Here is a 17,493-nt window from a genome sequence, read left to right on the forward strand (position 1 = left end):
GTGTATCTTTCTGAAGATTGTAGTGTTGTTATTTTGTACAATTGAGAGCCACTAAACCGGAGTCAAATCCCTTCTATTTGCATACATACTCGGCCAATAAAGATGATTCTGATTCCAAAAAAAATCCACAAAAACATATCAACCTTATTAACTACAAGCATACAAACACACATCTCACTTTACATGTCTACAACCTGGGCATGGTGGATACAGTTTCGTGGTAGTTAATATACCAAAACATGCACAGACATTGGTGTGTTGGTCCTTTAACTCCGGAGCAGCAGATTACGAGGTGTCCGTGAAGGCATCAGTTGACTGACGATCCCGCAGCCTAATCCAGAGAGTGAGGATGCATAGCAGCACTGTGATGTGTCGACCGAACAACGGGTAACTACTTCTTTCGGCTGTGATTGACAAAAACCTGCAAGACTTTGTTCGGTCAGCCCAGAAAGCCCGTTTTTTGAGCCTGAAACCGTCGGCTTGGTCGGCACAGATTTCACCCAGAAGCCGGACTTCACAGACGTGACGTTGGGACAATGGAGTCTAACGTTATCCCGGACAGTATCCGCCCTCAGAGGCTACAGCCGGGGATTGGATTCGGTTCAGGACCGACCGGGACCCTCCGCTCCTCCTCTCTCCGACCCGGGGTGACTGTCCCCATCGCGCCGCTGCTGCCCTCCCCGGCCTCCCTGGCCGCCTCCTCCGGGCCTCCTCCGCCGCCGCCACCGCTGCAGCTCCACAGCCTGTACGGCGGCATCGGCGCCGGGCTGGGGCAGGGGGCCAGCGGCCACTGCAACCCGGGGAACCCGGCGGTGCTGAAGGAGGCGGTGGAGGCTGTGGTCCGCAGCTTCGCCAAGCACACGCAAGGTTATGGCAGAGGTAACGTCCAGTGGGGATAATTTTCAGTTTAATGTGGAGATAACGGTCTAAATATGTGTCACACTGCCTCAGTTTATACTCTGGGAGGAGGAGGAGGGGAGTTTTGAGGAGCAGAAAGACACTTTTAGCTGCGCCATTTGTTTGGAAGTGGATTAGCAACGGAAAAAAACGAGCCACATTCCTGTAATATTCATGTGTAGCTGCACAGTGTCAAATACACCGACTTTACTTTGACTTTACAGTTTACTATGCACGTTTTTAAGTGATGTAATAACACTACAATGTTTCTGTCTGGAGCTAAAAGTTTTCCTTTGATATTTACACACTTAAAGTAACGTTATCTTCAATCACAATTCATTATGGGATTAACTACTACAACTCAAGGGGATTATTTACGAACAATACGGTATTATACCTCCTAATTAGCAATGTTAAAGCTGTTTTACATGGGACAAAGTATAATACTGGTCCTGGGGCTGGGCAATATATTGATATTATATTGATATCATGATATGAGACTAGATATCGTCTTAGATTTTGGATATCTTAATATTGTGATATGGCATAAGTGTTGTCTTTTCCTGGTTTTAAAGGCTGCATTACAGTAAAGTGATGTATTTTTCTGAATTTACCAGACTTTTCTAGCTGTTCTATTATTTGCCTTTACACACTTAGTCATTATATCCACATAACTGATGATTATTTATCAAAAATCTCGTTATAGTTGTCCCTACAATATGTTGCAATATCGATATCGAGGTAAAAGATATTATGATATTTGATTTTGTCAATATCGCCCAGCCCTATAAAACTGTGAAAAACTTTAATAACATTGACTAACAAAAGCTATTCGTACTATTGTCAACAATAGCAGATATAGTGAGTAAAATTTTAATGATTTTATCCATCTTTCCAGAGTTGATCACAAATATTCGTTAAATCTAAACTATACATTATATTACAGTAAGCAGCACCAGGTGGATATACTGTACTATGACAGGAAATGTTTACAGAAAAAGACATGAATTATAGATTTGCTGAACATATAATTGATTTGTGCTCATACTGAATGCTGATTGCCTTCTGATGGTCACCTACTATAGATGTTCACCTTGTTATTTTTCACTACAACATACTGGCAAAGGCCACGCTCATAACATTACACCAAAAGCCGTAGTAATGTCGGCAGTTGGAGCTAATACAAGTGTTCCTGTCTGGTTGTAATAGGATTTATTTCCAAAAGATTGTCCCCCTGTGCTCTGAATAACAGCCTCTTTACTCATTTATCCCAATTAGGCTACTTAACACCAACATTGGCACCATCAAGACTGTTTTATCGGGGCTGTATTTTTGTTTTTAATGTTGCTCCAATTTTGCGACTTACTCTCGTGAAGAAAGAGGGTGTTATGTGAATATCGCAGAATTACAGAACAATTACGGGAAAATGTGTTATATTTTGGCATTCTGCGATAATCATTTTTCCAACATTTTTGGGTCCTTTCTACATTTTTTCCTTTGATATAAATGTCATTATGCCATTACCAGGGAATTCTAGATAAGTCATTCTTAGTACAAAACACTACTAAGAAAGAAAGACCCTTTTTGTCTCCCTTAAGAGAAGCAATAAAATCAAACTATTTACTCAGTTATAATTTAAATAGACCTAATTTCTGCAATATTTTATATAATATCCAATATCCAAAAATGTAAAATTTTAAGTATTGCCATGTGCATCATAGATACAGTAGAGTCCTTTTGATCACACAACATGATTCTGTATATTATCATTAAAAGTTTGTACTTTTGATTTGAGACAAATGTTTATAAGGATAATTTGGAAGCAGGGTGTTCCTGATGCATCAGGAACTAAGTCATAAGCCATGAAACTGTCACATCGTGGGTTTGAGATCAGTGCCAAGGTCACATATTTCCAGTCTTTCCCAATATTCTCTCAATAGTCTCTTTTCACTTTTGTCTTTTAGGAAACTGATGAAAACAGACCAAACATATTACATTCCCACTGTGCTGAATCCTTTATTCTTTCTGGATTTTTCAAAAACAACTTTGTCAGGGTCTGAATGTGGTTTGTTGGATGTACTTGTTCTCGGGGGAACTACTGCACATATCAGCAAAATGAACATGAAATTACTTACAATACATCTACTACCATTGAAAGAATATTTAAGATAAATAATCAAGTGTGTAATGATTTAGATGGACTAATGCACAGTATATATCTTATGAGGATGCAACTTTCACATCAGATATTGATGAGTAGTTCTTCAATAACACATCAGTCATGTTTTAATCATAAGCTAACAATAACAACAAAGTCAATAGAAAGAGTTTTACTTTCACACAGGTAGAGTAATAACAAAATGATTTAGATTTGCAGTTTATGTTTACAGTATTTATCCGATGTCAGTATAAACCTCCGACCTTGTTTACAGAAGCCTCAATAGTGGGCGAAGCTGCACCTCTAAAACGCACTGATCAGACTCCAGACTGTGTGCGTGAGCCAGAAGCAGGCTGTCTGTGCTCATATCAAACAGCGAGAGCACAGCAGGAAAAAAGCTGTGAGGTAACAGAAGTCAAAGAGCCTCAAATAATGTTGGCTGCACTCACACCTCCCCGCAGAACCAAAGAACGAAGGAATCATTTATGACTCAGTTGCAAATTTTACTGGTTTTCTTTGTTGTTTTTCCTTTATGGAGGACAGGAATTTAACTTCCCATCATGAGGGACACGAAGCGTAGAGTTGAGTGAGTGTTTCTTTAAGCAGCTTCTGTGAGGTGATGTAGTTTCCTCTAAGCAGCCACCAGCAGGAAAAACCCCTTGGCATCCTTGTGATAACCTTCCCCCCAACCCTTTCAATTTTTTGTTTTGTTTAGAGAGGATGTTGCAGAGCACAGCCAGCAACTAATCAACAACCAGTGAATTTAAATGCAAACTAACCACAAAAAGTATTTAGATTCCTGGAAAACCCCAGTATTTTTAATGTCAGTGATAAAAGACAGAGTTGATATACAGTACCACAATGTGATTACACTTCTTTTATGTGTTTGCCCTCCAGTAAACGTGGTGGAAGCTTTACAGGAGTTTTGGCAGATGAAGCTGACCAGAGGGGCCGACTTGCGGAACGGGGCTCTCGTTGTTTATGAAATGGTCCCATCCAACAGCCCGCCGTATGTTTGCTATGTTAGTCTTCCGGGAGGCAGCTGTTTTGGAAGTTTCCAGGTACAGCATCTGCAGTTTGTTAGCGTGACTGCTGCTTACTGTACTCACTTGGCTTTATATATATATATATATATATATATGTGTGTGTGTGTGCGTCTGATTGCACTTGAAAGCTAACTCATGAATTCTTCACTGTTTGACAGTTCTGTCCCACCAAGGCGGAGGCGAGACGCAGCGCTGCCAAGATTGCTCTGATGAACTCTGTTTTCAATGAGCATCCCTCTCGTCGCATCACAGACGACTTCATTGAGAAGAGCGTCAGTGAGGCTCTGGCCTCCTTCAATGTAAGTCATGGGCTATAAATTGCTGGAGGTTGTATTAGTAAGAAGCAACGCAGCAGCAGTTTATCTGCAGTGTATTAGCACACTGAATAAAACTGAAAAATAGAGCTGCAACTAATGATTATTTTCATTATCGATTAGTTGATTAATCGTTCTGACTATAAAATTTCAGAAAAGTTTAAAAAAATGCTCATTATAATTTACCTGAGTTGCCTTCAAATGTCTTGTTTTTCTTGAGCAACAGTCAAAAACACAAAGATATTAAGTAAACCATCATGTATGACAAAGAAAAGCATCTAATCGTCACATTGTAGAAGCTGAAAGCAGTAAATATTTGTTATTTTTGCTTAGAAATGACTTAAACGATTATTCAATTATCAAAATAGTTGTCGATTAATTTCTGTTGTTCAGCGAACCTATTAATTGACTAATCGTTGCAGCTCCACTGAAAAAAGGACAGAAAAAGGTACATACCTCATATGTGAGGTACATATGGAAGTACAGTATATAATTTATATGTACTGTATGTATGTGTAATGCAGTTGGCAACATGTGTTTTTGGAGAACAGTAGATGTTTTGAAAGTGTGCACAATGAATACCTACTACTGATGCTTTGAAAAGGAAATTGAGGAAAATCGTTTTACCTTGAACTGGCTCCTAAAATCATACTTTTGCTGAGATGGCTGCTATTCAAAATGTATTGAAACCCATTACACCATTTCTCTGGAGAAACTTATGTCAAATATGTCAGATATTATTATTTCAGTGAACCCCACCCAGCGAAAAATGTGGAATATGCATCACATATTTCAGTTTTCCTCCTCGTTGTTTTCTCTTGATTGTATTTACCCCAAAATCCAGCTCATGTCAAGCTGTAATCTCTTAACTGCTCGCTGTCGTTCACAGGGAAACAGAGAAGAAGCGGACAATCCGAACACAGGGATCGGGGCGTTTCGCTTCATGCTTGAGTCCAACAAAGGAAAATCAATGCTGGAGTTTCAGGTGCATAAAAATCAGGAATGTGTTGTGTCAAGTAGCTTTTTATGCTACTTTATGCTTTATGCATGAGGGTAGTGTGAAAATAGCACTTGTGATGTTTGGGCACTGATTACATGTGAGGACAGGGAGATATTGCACTTCTCATCTTTGAATGTTTTACATATGTTTAGTCTGAATGTGAATACATACAATTTGCCGGGGTTCAGTCTCTCATTCCTACTGCGTTGGTTGTGTTTTGTTCCAGGAGCTGATGACTGTTTTCCAGCTCCTGCACTGGAACGGAAGCCTCAAAGCAATGAGAGAACGACAGTGTTCCCGACAGGTACCGTTTGATATTCAAGCCCGTCTCACAGATGGGCTCAATTATCTAAAGCACGGTAGTGGTTTTCATCTTTCGCATGGAAGTATTTCCTACACAAAACAAATCCTTCTTTTACACAACATTACTCTTCAAGATGTATTAGACTTTTTTTTTAAGTCTTTTTTTTTCGTCCTGTGTCAGAATGTTAGAGAGCAGTGGCAAGCTGGAAAATAAGGACACCATAGAAGAAGAGCAAAAAGCAAAAGTTTAGTTAGTTTGTTAGTTATTTACTTATATATACAGGAATTCTCATTGAGATCATGATTCATTTTACAAGAGACACCTGGGAATAAATTACATACAGTATATACAACAGCACCACTAGACATAACAATACAGACACGCACTATTGCTGTATGTCGTAGTCATCTCTCTCCCCTTGTTGCCTATCTGCCATTTCACTGCCAACTATCTAATAAAGGCAAAAATGCCACAAAATGATCTAATAAGGTTCATAGTACTGAAAAACTTATTATATTATATATATTTTCTTTTTGTCTGACAATTTATCCTCTTGGTTGGCTGGCGTGAAACATCTAGACACACCTTCAAAAGGAAGATTTGATGCTTTATACTCTTTTATCTGACACTGTTGCCACTTTTATTGCCACTAGAGCCTTGGCTGAAGAATTACAGAAATCTTAATGGCTTCTTAGTTATCATCGAGTGCAGAAATCTGACAACATTTAATGAAAGAAAGGGGATTTACACGATCAAACACTTAGCCGTGACTGTTATTTTCCTCACAGGAGGTGCTGGCTCACTATTCCCACCGGGCTCTGGACGATGACATGCGCACTCAGATGGCTGCCGACTGGGTGAACCGAGAACAGAGCGTCGCGGGCGCTATCGGCCAGGAGCTGGCCTCGACGGAGCGAGAACTGGAGGAGGCCAGACTGGCGGGCAGAGAACTGCGTTTTTACAAGGAGAAGAAAGACATCCTGATGTTAGCTGTGGGCCAACTCAACGCAGCCAACACTGCCACTCTGCCCTCACACTAAACACGCCGTCCGTTGCGGAAACATGCCTTCACACTCCGTAGGATTCCTGGTAACAGTATTGATCACGTCATAGATATAAAGGTGATTCTTCTGAACTTCTAAATTTTATATCTCGTGTGTTGTTATGAGGTCCAGGTAATCAGGCCTTGATTTTACAGTATGCACATCCGTCCATAAAACAAACACCTGCCGCCATAGCCGTTACCTCTTTGTGCCTACAGGATAACAGTGCTTCTTTCAAATTACCTGTAAACATGCTTGGCATACCAGCTGACTGAGGTTTACGTGTCTTTTTTTTTTTTTTTTTCATGATTTCATATCTGTATTTACTCGAAGTAGACCTACAGAAACAAAACCTGCCTTTCATCGGTGAATGTACGGGACATATGACCCATCAAACCAAACACATTAGAGGTATGAATCATTCTGAAGTCGGACAAGTGTGTTTCGTTAATGTATTGTTTGTGTTTATACTTACATATAGTATTCTGTACTCAAGATGGTGAAACGTATGGACCCTGTGTCTATTAATAAATAAAAAAAAATCTCTAAAGATAATACAACAGAAACTGCAAAAGGGATAAAAGATCCCACCGAATATCAGCACAACTCAATCACTTTTCTATAAAAACAACAGCGATGTTATACCTGTTGTACAAAGAATATTGTATACGCATTTGGAAATTGAAGCATCTAATAATAGAAACATACTTATTGGCTTATGTAATAATTTGTGGGTACTTGGCACAGATGTCAGCAGGTGACTGACAGCTCTGACAACAGCTCAGGTATCTCAAAAACCCGACAGTGAACCATCACTATGTTTTTCTTTTGTGTGTGAAGGCTTATGAAAACTATCTCAGCATGACACCTGCAGAATGTATATTTTTTTTCAGTGTGCTCTCAACTTAAGGACCTACAAAGCGACGCTGTTTAAAACATTTAGACTGTTGAAATTACTCCTGTGATACTGATTGTGTTTGTCATGTGCTTCAGCTAGACGAGTTTGAAAGAAGTGGTGAACGGTAGTCTAAAAAAAGTAGACGGGCATCTCAACAGAAAAATCCAAGCTGCACAGTTGTGAGTTTTTTTGTTTTTTTTTTGTTAAAGGAAGTTGATTCATCGTGTGTGAGTCATTGTAGTCGATACACAGCAGCACTTGTGGTTTATGTGTTTTTGAGATACTAGAAGCAGACTTTGGTTGTGAGCAGTGCTAGTGTACATTCATGGGCTAAAAACAATAGTATGTAAGTTGCACTTAACACCTTCCAAATATGTTTATGTTGAAGGACCTGATTTCATTCATACTGTAAATGTGATATCTTTATATTTCTGTCTATCTAAAATGTATTTTAATACATTATAACGATGAAGGCATTTCAGCAGGTAGCTTTTAAATGACCCCGTGCAATGAAGGTGAGAGTTTAAATCGTAATGTGTGGCTCTGGGTGGAAGGAGTAGTGGGGCGGCATTCATGCAAGTTAAACAGCAGGATGGCTCGTGCTGCTGCTGAACGCTGGATTGTCAACAGCAGAAACTGATTACACAAAATATGAGGAGACAGCAAATAAAAAACAAAGAATCCGGGATGAAGTATGATTAAAGCCAGACCAGTTTTATTATTTTATTGCTGTATCTATTCCTCTGGATCATCGTGCCTTTATGAAATTGGTAGCATGCGATGTTAAGACACGTAAAATAAACCTCAAAGGTTACATTTCATTTAATGGGGTCTTTAAAGGACAGTTCTGCTCAATTTTACATAGTCTTTTGTCATTTTATGTAAAGGTAATGTTATAGATCACATGTTATATTACTGTTACAGTACCTTAATATGTTACACGACATTAGATTATGAAGGATTTAATAAATCTTACTACCTTTGGTATACATTTATAATCTTTATATATCGTTGGTTTGGTACTTGGCTTGCAAGATGTGTGTGCAGCACCTGTAGAAAAATGTTTGCAAGTAATTAAAAAACCCTGCACCTATCAGTAAATAATGAAATGTTACAATTGCCCCGTGAATAACAACATTTAACTGGTTTAATGCACACTTTGACCTCACTAATCTGCAAATCACGATTTCCTTTTAACTTGTGTTTACTTCATTTTACATTTTTGAACAATGTAGCTCCCAGAATCTCAACTGCAGACATGTTTTCTGACTGTATCGTCCCTTGAACCAATTTCATGTCCAACTTGGGAACTTACTGTACTGCCAGTACAGTTGTGCTAAAGCTGAAATGTGTTCATTGAGAAAAACTGAGAAAAAAGTATTTCAATGCGCTTGTTATAGGAATGAGGCCGGAGATCTTGAATTTTGTGTATTTTGTGTTTTTCTTCTAATTTAGATGCTTATTATGTGATTTTTGACCACAAGCCATTAATCTCTGAGCTCTCCTCTTATAAATGCCTTTGACTTTTCTTTGTGATCATTATCAATGAAGGCTTTTTTTTTAACAATATTTTTTTGCTATCCATTTTATATATATATATATAAAAAAAAAACTTGGGCTTTTCCTCTTTTGGCTTTGATGCATGATGTGTTGATTAAGTTCTGTTTTTATATGTTTCATATTCTATACAGTATTGTTTTATGAAAGTGTTCCTCGAGGCCCATATTGTATGTATTTTCTATGAACATTTTGTATTCCATGTTTATACTTTTAGTAGATTTATATGATGTGATAAATTGGCTGATGCAAATGTTTATTCATTTGTCACTTGTTTCACTTTTACATACAAGGGGGATAAACTGAACCTACATAACCAGGACCAAGTAAATAGATACTACATGGCTGTCATTGGTAAATAACACAATATTAGAGGCTTTAGAAAGAAAGCACATTGTATGCAGCGAATATAATGATAGTATTATTTAAGTATAGCACATTTGGACTAAAGTAGACCTTTGTGTCTGTGACGGTACCTGCACATAGCTGACAGAAGTAAAAAAAAAGAGAAAATATCAGTAGTATCCCTGGTATGTATTGTCATATGAATGTTAAGCATGAATTCATTTTAAAGGCTTAATTTTTAAAGAATGGAAAGCTATTCTAACTTTGTACCCACTTAAATTTGTCACTTTTGTAGTGGAGATGACAAAGTTATCTTTGCTCTTTTTCAGGTAGTAGTATATTGAGTAAGAAATGTAATGTAGCTTTTTTATGGATGTGCACATGAAGTCTGTTCATTTCTATTTTAAATTCAAAATCATGAAGAATCTTTGGTATGACTTACAATTTTATCTCTCGGCTCACCAGTGCTATCAAAATATACTCACTCCTTTAGCCAAATGGGCAGTAGCCTAATTGTTATTGTAATGCAGAATATGACTACCAAGCCCCTGAAATGTGTTGCCACTGTCTTCATGTGGTGTCAACTTGTGTGACGAGACACAATCATCTCTTTTATTTGAAATAAACTAATTTCTCCAGTCGCTTAATGTAAGAAAATTAGGCCTGCAACATATGATTACTTTCATTATTGACTAATGTGTAGACTATTTTCTCGATTAACTGATTAGTTCTTTGGTCCATAAATTGTCAAAGAAGAGCCCAAGGTAACGTCTTCAAATGTCTTGTTTTGTCCACAACCCAAAGATATTCAGTTTACTGTCATAGAGGACTAAAGAAATGAGAAAATATTCACATTTGAGAAGCTGGAATTGGAGAATTTTGACTTTTTTCTTAAAAAATTACTAAGCGATTTGTTAATTATCAAAATAGTTAGCAATTAATTTATTAGTTGACAACTAATCTATTACGTAAGCCTATAGAATTTTGAAACAAATAAGTAAATATTTTCTGGACATTCCAGATTTGTTTTATTTTATTTTATTTTATTTTATTTTATTTTATTTTATTTTATTTTATTTTATTTTATTTTATTTTATTTTATTTTATTTTGTTACTTCCGTCTCTGAGCGCAGGAAGAGGCGGGGCTTCTGTATGGGACGCTTGCCCTCCGTTGTTCATTCAACATGGCAGCGGGACCAATTTCAGAAAGAAACCAAGGTAACTACATCATTGTAACACCAGCTTCAGCCGTTTTGTTTCAGTCATTTATAAATCTGCACTTCAAACTGTTCATCTTGTCTCTGCTGAGCGCCGCTGGCCGCCTGGTTAACTAATAGTTTGTGGTAAACAGCCGGTCGATCACATGGAAGTGTGCAGTTATCGTTAGCTTGGCTTGCTGCTAATTTAACCACTAAAGTCCAGTTATGTTTACTTTAACTTCTTTTTACCTGCTTGCTGCATAAGAACACAGGCGTAGCGTTGATTCTTAATTGATTTAATTAGTGTGGCGACTGTTGTTAGTGTATTAGGAGGAGGTACATCCTGTTAGCTAACAGCTAAAGCTAGCCTAGCAAGCTACAGAGCTAACAGGGAGTCTGCGGCAGAAATTAGTTAACTTAAGTGACAATGCGGATTCAGGATGTTTTACATAGTTGTCAATCAAGCCAAGAGAAGAAGATATGGTCTTTGAGAATGCATAAATACATTTAGACATCAAGAGCTGTCTAAATGGTCCAACATGTTTATTATTTAGCTCTAATACCGCCTTATAAAACGAGGAAAGCCACAACAGCTACATGATATGCAAAATATTTCTGGCAACATTGTGTCAGACGACCTATAAGTTAGTAAGATATTACACTGCTATTATTTTGATATTTAAAATGATATTGATGTCATATCTATGTAAAATCAGCAGGATGTAAATGTCTGAAATGTCAAAAGTTTCCCTAATAGTGTTTTCATAATAATCAGTCGATTTGTTGTAATTGCAGAGTAAGGCCTAAGGGATAGGTGCACAATTTTTCAAGTCTGTCTTAAAACAACAGTCAGGTGCTCAAATGAACACCGAAAGAGGTTTTCTGCACTGTTATCATTCCTTCTGTTCATACTGGCTATTAGAAGGCCCTGTGCTTTCGATGGGGGCCAAAATCCACAGTGTGTCCACACAGTCATTTTTGCAAAAATGCATTTAAAAGTTTATCTGAAGCTTATATGAGGCTTCAGCAGTCTGAGTTAGCCATATCAGGTGGATATCTGCCACATTTACAGTCTTTTTAGCATCAAATTCCCTCTTTGTGTTTCCTTGGACAGTGTTTCCCTGTTGAGCTGCAGAGGAAGTTCAGTAACACAAAGAGGGACTTTGGCACTAAAAAGCCTTAAACATTGAAAGATATCTACTTGATTTGACTGATTTGGATGGCTGAAGCTTCATTTTAGTTTCAGATAAACTTTAAGGTACATTTTTGCACAGAATGAGGCTTGTGTATTTTGTCTCCAATCACTTCCATTGTAAATGCATTATGAAAGGATCTAATGGCCTGTATGAACAGAAGGAATGATTATGGCAAGAAAAACCTATTTCATTTGGGCTCTTGACTATTGTTTTAAAATTGCAATTGCACACTGTCAATGTACATCCACTAAAAGTGCTTGTTTTTGCCACTGACAGGCTCAGATTGTTATTGTTAGTGTCTGACAACAATGTGGAAAGGACCCTACAGAGAAATAGAACGTTTTTCTTTGACCTGTCATATTACATTGCAGACCGTTTTGTGGCTGTCGGCTGCAGCGCTCTCGCTCAATACTGGACCAATTTAAAAAATTGTTGTCCCCATTAGTCACTTGGACACAAAAAGATGGGAAAATAGGGTCCAGGTTGAAAAATACAGAAGTTTGCCTTTGAGACAGACTTGACAAATTGTGAACCTGTCCTCTAATATATGTAACTATAACCATAACTGCTGCTGCTGGAGTGCAGCTGTTAGTCTCACTGAGCAAAGATTGTCTTGGGGTGCTCAGGTCATATAACAACTTAAATGTACAGTAATAAGATAATCAATGGGAAATACGTCCTGAAGCGAAAGATTTCTCACGATTCTACCCTGTCACTTATATTTAAATGGTTTCTTAATGATTAACTCTATAAAATGTCAAAAACAGGGCTGCAACTAACGATTGTTTTCATTGTCGATTAATCTGTCAGCTAATTTGGCTATTCTGTTGGCTTGATTAATCGATTAGTTGTTGGGTCTATAAAATGTCAGAAAATGGTGAAATATGTCAATCACTGTTTCTCAAGGCCAAAGGTGACGTCCTGACGTCTTCGTTTGTCCCGACCAAAGAAGACAAAACCCCAAAATATTTAGTTTACTATCATAAAAGGCCAAATAAATTAGAAAATATTCATATTTGATAAGCTGGAATCAGAATTTCATCTGAAAAAATGACTCTAAACAATTAATAAATTTTGAAAATAGCTGGTGATTAATTTTCTGTCGATCAACTTATCATTGCAGCAGTAGTCAAAAATAATGAATAAGCTCCATGACAGGTTACTAGAGTTCAAAGTGACGCTTTGCTCAAAACTCAGAGTATTTAATCTGAAAAACAAGCAACCTGTGTCTGTAATAAATAAATATTTGGCATTCATATGTGATTAATGGTAAATCCGCAGCAACCAGACATTAAGCGTCTTCATTCCCTTGTATTTTGACTTCACCTCAATCAATCCCATGTTTGGTCTCATCTCTGAGAACTCAAGTTTATTTTCATTTCTTTTTTCAGATGCCACTGTGTATGTTGGCGGCTTAGATGAGAAGGTGTCAGAGCCGTTGCTATGGGAGCTTTTTTTGCAGGCTGGTCCTGTGGTGAACACACATATGCCCAAAGACAGGGTCACGGGCCAACATCAAGGTAAGTGACAGCTAATATAAATGTCACTCAAGGGAGAAAAACACCTTTGAGAATCTCTATGGTAACATAAATAACAAGCTAACTTCTGCACTCTTCGACAGGATATGGGTTTGTGGAGTTCCTCAGTGAAGAGGATGCTGACTACGCCATCAAAATCATGAATATGATAAAGCTCTATGGCAAACCGATTCGAGTTAATAAGGCCTCAGCGCACAACAAAAACCTGGATGTGGGCGCCAACATCTTCATCGGTAACCTTGACCCGGAGATCGATGAGAAATTGCTCTACGACACATTCAGTGCCTTTGGCGTGATCCTCCAGACGCCAAAAATCATGCGAGACCCAGACACCGGCAACTCCAAGGGTTACGCTTTTATCAATTTCGCCAGCTTCGATGCATCAGATGCCGCCATCGAGGCCATGAACGGCCAGTACCTCTGCAACAGGCCCATCACAGTGTCCTACGCCTTCAAGAAGGATTCCAAAGGAGAACGTCACGGCTCGGCCGCAGAGCGACTCCTGGCCGCCCAAAACCCTCTTTCCCAGGCAGACAGGCCGCACCAGCTGTTCGCAGATGCTCCGCCACCACCGACCGCTCCGCCGCCGGTCCTGACCACACTGGGAGCTGGGATGCCTATGCCTGGTACGACTGAAATACGGTTTAAACACAGTAGATGTTGAAGGATTTAGGACGTTCATCTGATTCTTCTGTTAAATTTCTTTCCATCATCATACTTGATTCACTCTAAAATATAAAAATTGTCGATGCAGAGTCGATGCTTTGATGTGAAAATGTTTTACATATAAAAGGATACAACAATAATTCCAGCAAATCTGTATGCCGTGGGTGCAAAGACCCTAGTTAGTGGTGTGGTTGCACATCTGCAATTTTCAAATTAGTCTTTAGTTTCTGTTTCTCTGAGCTACAATTAGTGGTGTTGGTGTGTGTTTTGTTTTTTTTTCTCTTGAATTTCACAGCCATAATCCATACACAGTAGCTGCCTCTGATTAATGGTTTTACTTTGAGTATTTAAATGTTGTGCGTGCCAAGAGAGTAGTAACAGATTTCATTACTGGCACTGAGACGAAGTAGGATCCTGTTGGATATGTGAGTGCGCTGCTCTGCATATTTTATCAGCTGGGTGAGAATGACACTGATTTGATTTAATCTCGGACAATGTTGTTAGCTTAAAGTCAACATGGCTCCTGAAGATATACTAATACAATTACATAATAATAACATTGTCTATGATAAATGGAATCTTATATTAAACCAATTCAACAGCCTGATTTTGTTTACTCGTAGAACATGAAATAATAACTTGTAAATCCAACCTGTCTCTGTGCAGGCCTGCCACCTCCTGGCGCTTTCCCTCCTGTTCCTCCTCCTGGGTCGATGCCTCCAGCAATGCCCCCCAATATGGCCATGCCTCCAAATGCAGGGACACCAGGCCCACAGGGTGGTGGTGGACCTCCACCCGGACCACCGCCGTTCCCTCCCGGCAACATGCATCCAGGTAATAGCTTGTTACGCTTAAAAACGTTTCTTCATGGTGGGTGCAAGTGGAAAATTGTGTCACAATATAGTGACCTAGTTTTAAAGTATGTAATAGACATTTTTGTCCGTGCAAACTGGAATGTTCATGATCAGATCTGGAAAAAAATAGAGACACTAGTTCCTTGCTCCAGCTTGTCTGTATACTTTATTGTTTCTGTCACACAGGTATGCCTCAGATGCCCATGCCCCCTCCTGCTCCTCCTGGCATGGTGCCTCCACCTCCTGCGCCTCCAGGATCGACTCAATCACGGGCACCGCCACCCCCCGGCATGCCCCCACCGCCGCCTATGGGTATGCCACCCAGAGCACCGTATGGACCGCCCATGGGTAAGAAATATGGCATCACCTCAAGTCTTTGTTGTCAAATAAAAGTCCCTTCAGCTCACAAACACTATCTCTGTCATTTAAGGGGAAAATTCTGTTGTTTTTTTTTAAATAATTGACATAATTGAGTATTTTTGGCTATAAAACAACAACTAAAGTGTTCACTTAGTAACCATCGCTACACCTCACTCCCTTCATTTTATCAAGCAGTGCTGAAGTCAGTCTGAACAAAATCCAAAACAGATTTGTAATATTTTTTGTGACAAACTTTTTATTACTTTTTGATTAATATTACACTGTTCACACAGAACAGCACAAACATGCATTAATAGAACTGACTGAAGAGATAATTGCTGGATAAAAGAATACAGGGAAACAAATGAAAAAGGAAAAAAACAACCTCTTGCTCAGAGTGCTAAAATACTACATCTCCTGAATTTTAAGCACACTAAACTTTGCATATGGTGATTGAACATCGTTATAGTTTGAAGTATTTAACACGAGATGACTCCTCTTTGTCTCCCTCAGGTCACCCCGTGCCTCCAGGTATGAGAGGGCCTCCTCCCATGCCTCCACCCGGCTATGGTGCTCCTCGTCCTCCTCCCTTTGGCTTCCAGAGAGGTCCTCTTATGCCACCGAGGCCCCCCGGTGCCCCACCTAGGGTTCCTATGAGGGCCCCAATGCCACCGTAATCTTTCTCAGACTCCAAAAATGGGTTTTCATTTTGCTTTTTTTTTTTTTTTTTTTTTAAAGAAACATCTTTAGATCTACTCAAGTTCGTAATTGTGAGAATAATTTAACCACCTGTTTGTATTTTTTTGGGTCACTGTACAGATGAAAGACCTTTTTGACAAATAAACTTTTTAGTACAAGTTTTGGATGTTTTTTTTGTTTTGTTTTTTTTAATTAATTTTACTTTTTGGCTCATAATGGGTCAGATTTGTCCACTTTGCTATAGAACTGTTAAATATTGTACATTCAACAAAAGCTGACATAGCAGCAATTTAGCCTTTGAATTGAGCTTGAGAGAAGCTATAGAGTCAGTGCCGAGACACCAGATATCAGAGTTCATTATCTGTGGAGAATTAAAATACTACGTTAAGTTCATTGCAGTAAGCCTTGTTTTTTGGGGATTTTTTTAAACAATTCTGAGATATAATAGGGAAAGTGCAGGTGTGATTAACATTGATAATAACTGCATTTCATTTAGTTGTGCCAGTTGTGTAGCTACAGGCTCATTGATGTTGAACAGAGTCATAAATAATGTTTCTCAGATCCATTTATGCCTTTACTATATACTATACTACCAGTGGAAAAGCCATTTGTTGAGAAAAGCCTGTATATTTTGATATTTCTTGTATATAGGTGGTCGTTTTGGCTCATTGGTGGTGAGAAAAGAACGGTCAGGGAGTCACCAAAAGCACTAGCAATCAAGTTCTGAGGACAATATTTATGCCAAATATCATAGCAGTTTGGCTTGTAGCTGTCGTCAGATTTTGTTGTTGCTTTTGCTAAAAATATTCAACAAGCAGATGGACTGACCAGCATCACTGTGCTTTGGTCCTGCTGCTACTGGGTCAACAAAAATGATTTACTTTCATGGGATGGTCAAAATCACACAGTGAAACTGTATGTGCAGGTTGGTTGTGTTGCAAGTTACATGAGGTTACTGTACTCCACTTAGAGCAGATACAACCTTAAAATCCTGCCTATACATGATCATTAATCAATAATAATAATCCAACATTACAATATATATGAGAATGAGTCATTCTGCATAATGTTTTAAATATATTTAGCTGATAATACATAAACACAGAAACACTATGAATGAATGGGTAGTATTTTTACACTGTGCATACAACTTTTACTACTATGGAGGACCACAGATGTCATGAAAATCGTTATAAAACATTTAATTAACTGATATCTAATCGGACAATACAAATGAATTATTTTACAATGAATAGATTTTTTAAATCATCTGCTTTAACTGTTTCCACCACCAGCCATCAGGTGAAGAATAAGGAGCATGAACAGTTTGTTTTACTCCAGTATAATATATATGAGGCTGTGCTCTCCGAAATGAAATAACACGAGTCCGAAGATTCTACTAAATTAAAAATTCGCTTT

The 17,493-nt window shown here is 38.5% G+C and overlaps 2 protein-coding genes across 2 annotated transcripts; both read left to right on the forward strand.

Moving 5' to 3' along the window:
• Positions 1-310: 310 nt before the first annotated feature.
• Positions 311-9,476, forward strand: lix1l (limb and CNS expressed 1 like). The gene is made up of 6 exons (XM_067612790.1): positions 311-879; positions 3,953-4,116; positions 4,260-4,400; positions 5,305-5,400; positions 5,642-5,719; positions 6,508-9,476. Exons 1-6 carry the CDS (start codon positions 537-539, stop codon positions 6,757-6,759), a joined length of 1,074 nt encoding a protein of 357 aa, XP_067468891.1. The 5' UTR covers positions 311-536; the 3' UTR covers positions 6,760-9,476.
• A 1,219-nt stretch (positions 9,477-10,695) lies between these two features.
• sf3b4 (splicing factor 3b, subunit 4) lies at positions 10,696-16,232 on the forward strand. The gene is made up of 6 exons (XM_067612791.1): positions 10,696-10,780; positions 13,349-13,477; positions 13,579-14,121; positions 14,828-14,995; positions 15,202-15,363; positions 15,889-16,232. Exons 1-6 carry the CDS (start codon positions 10,747-10,749, stop codon positions 16,050-16,052), a joined length of 1,200 nt encoding a protein of 399 aa, XP_067468892.1. The 5' UTR covers positions 10,696-10,746; the 3' UTR covers positions 16,053-16,232.
• Positions 16,233-17,493: the final 1,261 nt, after the last annotated feature.

Source organism: Thunnus thynnus, chromosome 15 (genome assembly GCF_963924715.1).
Source record: "Thunnus thynnus chromosome 15, fThuThy2.1, whole genome shotgun sequence".
Taxonomy (NCBI): Eukaryota; Metazoa; Chordata; class Actinopteri; order Scombriformes; family Scombridae; genus Thunnus; species Thunnus thynnus.

Bases quoted from the DNA above. Each gene is read 5' to 3' on its own strand.
- lix1l (XM_067612790.1), top strand. From the start codon at position 537: ATGGAGTCTAACGTTATCCCGGACAGTATCCGCCCTCAGAGGCTACAG. The intron at 4,401-5,304 runs GTAAGTCATGGG...TGTCGTTCACAG, and splicing joins AGGCTCTGGCCTCCTTCAAT to GGAAACAGAGAAGAAGCGGA. The intron at 5,720-6,507 runs GTACCGTTTGAT...TTTTCCTCACAG, and splicing joins AACGACAGTGTTCCCGACAG to GAGGTGCTGGCTCACTATTC.
- sf3b4 (XM_067612791.1), top strand. From the start codon at position 10,747: ATGGCAGCGGGACCAATTTCAGAAAGAAACCAAG. The intron at 10,781-13,348 runs GTAACTACATCA...TTCTTTTTTCAG, and splicing joins AATTTCAGAAAGAAACCAAG to ATGCCACTGTGTATGTTGGC. The intron at 14,996-15,201 runs GTAATAGCTTGT...TCTGTCACACAG, and splicing joins TCCCGGCAACATGCATCCAG to GTATGCCTCAGATGCCCATG.